This window comes from Eucyclogobius newberryi, unplaced genomic scaffold, assembly GCF_026437365.1.
Source record: "Eucyclogobius newberryi isolate DKJ021-1_F unplaced genomic scaffold, fEucNew1.0.hap1 SCAF_22, whole genome shotgun sequence".
Taxonomy (NCBI): Eukaryota; Metazoa; Chordata; class Actinopteri; order Gobiiformes; family Gobiidae; genus Eucyclogobius; species Eucyclogobius newberryi.
Genome location: NW_027315857.1, coordinates 18,170,186 through 18,177,326, shown reverse-complemented (window position 1 = coordinate 18,177,326; position 7,141 = coordinate 18,170,186). Strand labels below are relative to the sequence as shown.

The window sequence follows — 7,141 nt, the reverse complement described above, 5'->3', positions numbered from 1 at the left end:
GGAAAACACACCGATCTCATCCATTCGCAATAATATGAAACAATCCAACGCAACCAATTGAACATACGCGACATCATAGTGACAATTCCAGCAAGATACATACAATACAATACAATATATATAATAGCAGAGACATACAACTTCTGCATTGTAATATAGTTCTGGATATGCATACAATCATGGTCCATTCAACACACGAAATAATTGAACCAAAAAGCTCCTTATTCAGTTGAATCAGATTTTTCCTGCACATTATGAAAGGTGAAAATCTACAGAATATTTTTTTTAAATATATAGTGTGTCCAAACCCACTGGTGCAGGTTTGGCCTCTACAAATACAGTAAACCTTTAATATAACAGAACAAGACTTAATTAGTTATTTTTCTGTCAATTTGTGTTAAAATATCAAAGCCAATGCGGAACAGATTAAAAAAAATAGGCAATATGTCTATTATATGATCTTATTACAACCCACAGAGACTTTAGCATGTGACATAAATACGCGTTTTAAAGTGACTGTTACACGGCAGCCAATGGCGACTATGTGGGCGTGGTCACGGTAATATTCCCGTGGCTGAATTATGATTGGCTCGGAAGCTTCTAACGTAAACCGTGGTGTTGACTTTGAATGTATTTAGGTCTGTTCTGACGGTTATATTACAATTTACAGTTACAATACAGTTGGGACCTTTTGCATTGGCAGTTGCGTGTATATTCCGTGTATATTGCGTGTATGTTGCTGTATGTTGCGTATATGTTGCGTGTATATTGCGTGTATATTGCGTGTATGTTGCGTGTATATTGCGTATATGTTGCGTGTATGTTGCGTGTATATTGCGTGTATATTGCGTGTATGTTGCGTGCATGTTGCGTGTATGTTGCGTGTATATTGCGTGTATGTTGCGTGCATGTTGCGTGCATGTTGCGTGTATGTTGCGTGCATGTTGCGTGTATGTTGCGTGTATATTGCGTGTATGTTGCGTGCATGTTGCGTGCATGTTGCGTGCATGTTGCGTGTATGTTGCGTGTATATTGCGTGTATGTTGAGTGCATGTTGCGTGTATGTTGCGTGTATATTGCGTGTATGTTGCGTGCATGTTGCGTGCATGTTGCGTGCATGTTGCGTGCATGTTGCGTGTATGTTGCGTGTATGTTGCGTGTATGTTGCGTGCATGTTGCGTGCATGTTGCGTGTATGTTGCGTGTATGTTGCGTGCATGTTGCGTGTATGTTGCGTGTATGTTGCGTGTATATTGCGTGCATATTGCGTGCATATTGCGTGTATATTGCGTGCATATTGCGTGCATATTGCGTGCATATTGCGTGTATATTGCGTGCATATTGCGTGTATATTGCGTGCATATTGCATGCATATTGCGTATATTGCGTGTATATTGCATGTATATTGCGTGTATATTGCGAGCATATTGTGTGTATATTGCGAGCATATTGCGTGTATATTGCGTATATATTGCGTGTATATTGCATGTATATTGCGTGTATATTGCGTGCATATTGCATGCATATTGCGTATATATTGCGTGTATATTGCATGTATATTGCGTGTATATTGCGAGCATATTGTGTGTATATTGCGAGCATATTGCGTGTATATTGCGTATATATTGCGTGTATATTGCATGTATATTGCGTGTATATTGCGTGCATATTGCATGCATATTGCGTATATATTGCGTGTATATTGCATGTATATTGCGTGTATATTGCGAGCATATTGTGTGTATATTGCGAGCATATTGCGTGTATATTGCGTGTATATTGTGTGTATATTGCGTGTATATTGCGAGCATATTGCGTGTATATTGCGTATATATTGCGTGTATATTGCATGTACATTGTGTGTATATTGCGAGCATATTGTGTGTATATTGTGAGCATATTGCGTGTATATTGCGTGTATGTTGCGTGTATATTGCGTGTATATTGTGTGTATATTGCGTGCATATTGCGTGCATATTGCGTGTACATTGCGTGCATATTGCGTGTATATTGTCCGCTCTCATAGGCTGGTGGTCACGTGTCTCACCTGTGTTTCGGACAGGTTGAGCTGCCGCGCGAGCTCCGTGCGCTCGCGCCCCACCACGTACTGACAGCGCTGGAACTCGAGCTCGAGCCGGTACAGCTGCTCCGCCGTGAACGACGTCCGGGTGCGCTTCGGCCGGTCCAGGTCCAGGCCTTTGGGCAACACGATCTCTCTTATCGTGCCTTTGGCGTCTGCGGGGAAAGAAAAAGGCAAAAAAGTGAAAAATGCAAACGAGGAAATCCACCGATAACGCGATTGTGATATGTTCCCAATTCAGCCAACGCATTTCCACCTAAACATACATTAGCCAATCACACCTGTACGTTTATATTGCACTAAAATACTTGCAGTAATAATAAATAAAACTCAAACTTCAGATGATATACTTTTTTATTACTGTTTGTGTGTTGAATGTCCACTCATTTTCAGTGACGTTTATTGAAAACGTTAATTGGTCTTTTGTTCATAGGTTTAACCAACTGTTTCCATGGAAACTGTGCTCCTAATTTACGCACAAATACGAGTTTTATGGCTATTCAAAGTTGGCAGTGACTGTTGCGTTTCACTAAGAGTCATTTTGTAGAAGACAAAAGCACCAACTCTTGTTGGTGCGTTTGTTTGTTTTTCAATGAGCAAAATGAACAAAGAGCTGACCCATCAAACATGTTTTTAACACGCAAAAGCTTCTGTAGTGGAAACATAGTAATAATTGTAGTGATTTTTTTTGTAATAATTAAACCCTTAACAAAACTCAACACTCAAAACTATACGTGGTCTCAGGCTTGTGCGTCTGTGCGTCATACTGGCTGGTGACACAAACAAATTAAACATTATTTTAAGTACAGACACACTTACTGCTCAAAAAATGCATGAGGGAACTTTGTAACTGATCCACACGTATTCAATATCACGGGAATGGGTGAACATTGCTTATGTCTTAATAATTTCGTATTTTGGTCTTAATTCAATAAACCTCTGCCATCGAACATGTGAACCTTATTTCAGCCAGTTTACTTACTTGGATTAAGATTCAAACTTTTAATTGTGCTTCATCACGTAATGTATTTTGATGCAGATTTACTTTTTTATTTTAGGGGACATTATGGGTTTGCGCGTGCGTAATGTGCGTAATGTGCGTTATGTGCGTAATATACTGACGTGTCAAAATATGGACTTTGTTGGCGTAAAACTGAATGAATGAATGAGATGCAGATCTAATGGCCTGTGTGTCTTTTTCAGGCTTCAGACAGGAGTACCACAATGTAATAATAATAAAATAATATTACATTTTACTGTGGACAATTGCAAGTAGAAAACAGCACATGATGAAGATCTTTGCAGAAATATTCGCAGTGAAAAGCAAAAACTAAAAGAAAAGGTAAACAAAATTAAATAATAATAACGAGGGGAGTGTTCCATGCGGGATGCAGACTGATATTGTCTCGTGCTTTCTCAGGTTGTAGCTCCATAAATAACTCAACAGAACTATATTCTCGCTGTTGGTCCTGCGCAGGTATTTGCGCCTGTCACGTATGAAATATTTGTTATATTTATCACATTCAGACACGGAGTAGTGTGGACAAGACTCACTCTGTCCGCGGGTTTACCTTCATAAAATATGCATTAGGATGAAAAATGAAAAGGCTTGAATTAAAAATGAAACCAATCTGATTGAATGGGACTTTCCACTTTCCATTGCATTTATATCCGCTGCGTGTGAATAATCGGGTGAATATACAAACATATGAATTTGTGATATCTGCATTTAATATACCCACTGAGGTATTATTTTTATAAAGTAGTTATTATATAATAGATTTTGCGATTGAATGCAAATTGTTGCCTGATCCAATAAAGAGTACTTTGCGTAAAATGCGTAAAATAGTCAATTATGAAAGACTGATAAATATGACACTTATTAGGTCTGTACCTCACATTTTCACACAGTTAAATTTGGATAATATTAAAATCTTGTTCGCCCACAGGCCTAAGCTTTATAAAGCCACAGTCCTTTGATGCCTCCATCTTTACGTACGCATAATAACTGTGCGTAACGCGTACAAGTATGCCCTGCATCATTCAAAGCTCCTAAATAAATGATATAAGACGTCATTGTATAAGGTTCTGTATAAGGGCCCCACGGGTGCAGAGAGATTTGCGTGCGCAGCAGAAACGCACCAATGTGTGACAGACTTGCTGACCTCCCCGTGACCCCGAGCTCGCGCCACACACACACACACACACACACACAGAGACACACACACACACACACACACACACTCACACACACACACACACACACACTCACACACACACACACACACACACACACTCTCTCACACACACACACACACACACACACACACAGAGACACACACACACACTCTCTCTCACACACACACACACACACACACTCACACACACACACACACTCACACACACACACATACACACATAAGCTCACTGGAGTATAGAGTCACACACGCGGCTTTAAAAACAAATGGTGCCACTGTCGATGCTTTGCCCGGCTCCAAACACGGTTCAAACCTTTGCGTACATAACTCACTTCCACGTCTAAACGCAATTAACACCGACGACAACAACAACAACAACAACAACAACAATGACAGCAGCGCGTCTCTTTACGGCGATTCGACCCAAACCGGAGTTCATCTAAGCAACGACTATTGACCAACCTGGACCAAAGACCAGCTAAAAAAGGAATATCTTATCTTATCTTAAAGCTTTTATTTCATCATATGCATCTGAATTTAGGATGTCCTTTCCCCATTTTGATGATTGCTACTCACTAGTGCCGTTTTTACACACTGTGAACTGCAGAACTCACACACATATTTTGGAAAGCAGCCTGCTATAATTCAGAGTCATATATATAAACACCTATACCATAATATTCAGCTGCACATTATGCCAATTTTGTTTAGAAACCCACTCAAACATAAACTACAAATATTTTTTTATGTGCTATATATTTAGGCTTTTTGATAATTCAATCACGTGGGCAGATATTTAAAGTTCAATTTTATGTATAAGTCTCTAAAAAATAAAATAAAAAATAAATTCCTATTTTCTGGCACTTGCCCTTTAAATCCCCCACTGCGTTTTTAAAAAAGAGCACATTTGCTGAAATTATAATGTGTGAAATCCAGAATGTATAAAAGAAAGAATGAAATGCAGCAGTGATTTAAAGCAGATAGATATGAGACCAAACCAAATGCTACAATCATTTTCTGATCGATTAAGGGCCTTGGCCTCCTGCCGCTTTGGGTGTGGACCTGTTCCTCTCAGAATGTCATATCCCGAGTAACAAAGGCAAACAGAGCAAATACATTATATTTAGCCCAGTCCTCACTTTATGCAATGCCATTATTATAACATAAACCTGTCCTCAATAATCTGCTCTAAAATGTATTCACATAGGCATTGTTTTGTCCCTTTATCAATTCCTTTCTTTGTTTACATCTTTATTGAACAGCTGCTTTCTTTTAGCCAGTATTTAGATTATTGGTCACTATTACTTATCCTCAGATAATGTAAAATATAAAAAATATCTAATTTCATCCAGCATAACGTTATGTCTTTATTTGTTAAGCTATTAAAATAGTCTTTTTGATTAATGCTAATCTTCACTTATTGGAGTAATGAAATATTAAAACTGTCAATCACAAGCTATTTTATTCTTTTAAATCTAAACAATGCTTTTTTGTATTGATTCAATACATTTACTCCCAAAGAGGCGCCCACAGTCATTTTTCCAAACAGTAATTTGTGTGCACCTCTCATTTTTTAATAACATATTCATTACTGTATTATTATAAGCTTGGTGAACGTGAACTCCTCTTTTTTTTAAATTACATTTTTTACAAGATCCTGATAAACTGTAGTGTAAATACGTTTGGAGCATTAAGAGTCTATTTGTAATATTTATATCAATATATATTTTTAAAATGTATACCTACGTTGCAATATTGGCAAACATTTTTAAGGTAATTGTTGTGGTCCTGGTGATTATTCTGGACTCCCTGGTGCAGCAGCATTAACCCGCGGCAGAGGCACAAATGGACCGGGACAATGCGACATGTCCCGTTCTCCTTTTGTGTGAGCCTCGCAGTGGACTGACCTCTGACCAGGATCCTGCGGCAGTAGTCCGGGTCCACTCCCAGCAGCTTGTCGTGGCCGTCTTCGCTGGAGGACGTGGGGGTGGAGGCGGAGGTGCCCGGCGTGTCCGTGGAGCTCTGCACCGGGGACCGGCTCCGGTCCGGGCACAGCGGGTTGGGTCCACAGCGGTGGCTCCCATCTCCCATCGCCGTGGTTTGGTCAAACATTTACAAGAGGATCTGCTTTATGCTCGGCTCGCGCGCTCAGCCTCGCGTGGCGTGTGTCTCGTGTCTTGGTGTCCGTGGTCCACTATCCGCATGCCCCGGGTCTAAACACAGCTCGGTCCTGCCATGGGCCGGGTTCAGGGGTCCGACATGACACGTCCGCGGCGGCTACGGGACTGACGGAGGCGCATGACGCGGAGAGAACAGGAGCGAAGCAAAAAGTTTGTGTGTGTCCGGAGCAGGTCAGCGCTGAGTCCGGGGAATAGTGCTGGGCTGACCGGGTCTGAGGAGGTGTGAGGAGGTCTGAGGAGGTCTGGGGGTCTCGTGGAGCTAAAAGGGGGGGCTGTGTCCGCGGGACGAGCGCGTGCACCGTGACTGATGCGACTGTTCTCACACAGACCTGCGCCGCGGCCGTGAAGTGCTGCTGTGTGGCTCAGATCTTAGGCGACACGAACCACTTTACCGAGACAGGAGCACCTGACGTCACTTCCTGCCCACGCAGCACGGCCTGCGATTGGCGCGCGGGGCAGGGCACGTCGGAGATGAGCGCGAGGCGGACAAGCATCAGGCTCCAGAATTATGCCCCGATGTTTTGGGAGGTTTCGCCCCCTCGAGCGGGTCCCGGACCGAGTCCCCCGGTCTGGTCCTGGTCCCGGGCTCTGAGGAGAGAGCACCGGCACCGGGTGTTACGCACGAGCTGGTCAACAAGTGTCACCGCTGTCAAAGTCAATAAATGCATTTAAAAGTAGTCAAAG

At 41.8% G+C, this 7,141-nt stretch overlaps 1 protein-coding gene across 1 annotated transcript in view; it reads right to left on the bottom strand.

Moving 5' to 3' along the window:
* vax2 (ventral anterior homeobox 2) overlaps nucleotides 1–6,831 on the bottom strand; it is a 21,151-nt gene extending 14,320 nt beyond the window's left edge. Inside the window, exons 1-2 of the mRNA XM_072459217.1 lie at nucleotides 6,185–6,831; nucleotides 2,047–2,234 (exon numbers count right to left, since the gene is read on the bottom strand). Of these exons, the coding sequence (XP_072315318.1) occupies nucleotides 2,047–2,234; nucleotides 6,185–6,389 (393 nt within the window). The 5' untranslated portion in view covers nucleotides 6,390–6,831. The remainder of the gene's footprint in view (nucleotides 1–2,046; nucleotides 2,235–6,184) is intronic.
* Nucleotides 6,832–7,141: the final 310 nt, after the last annotated feature.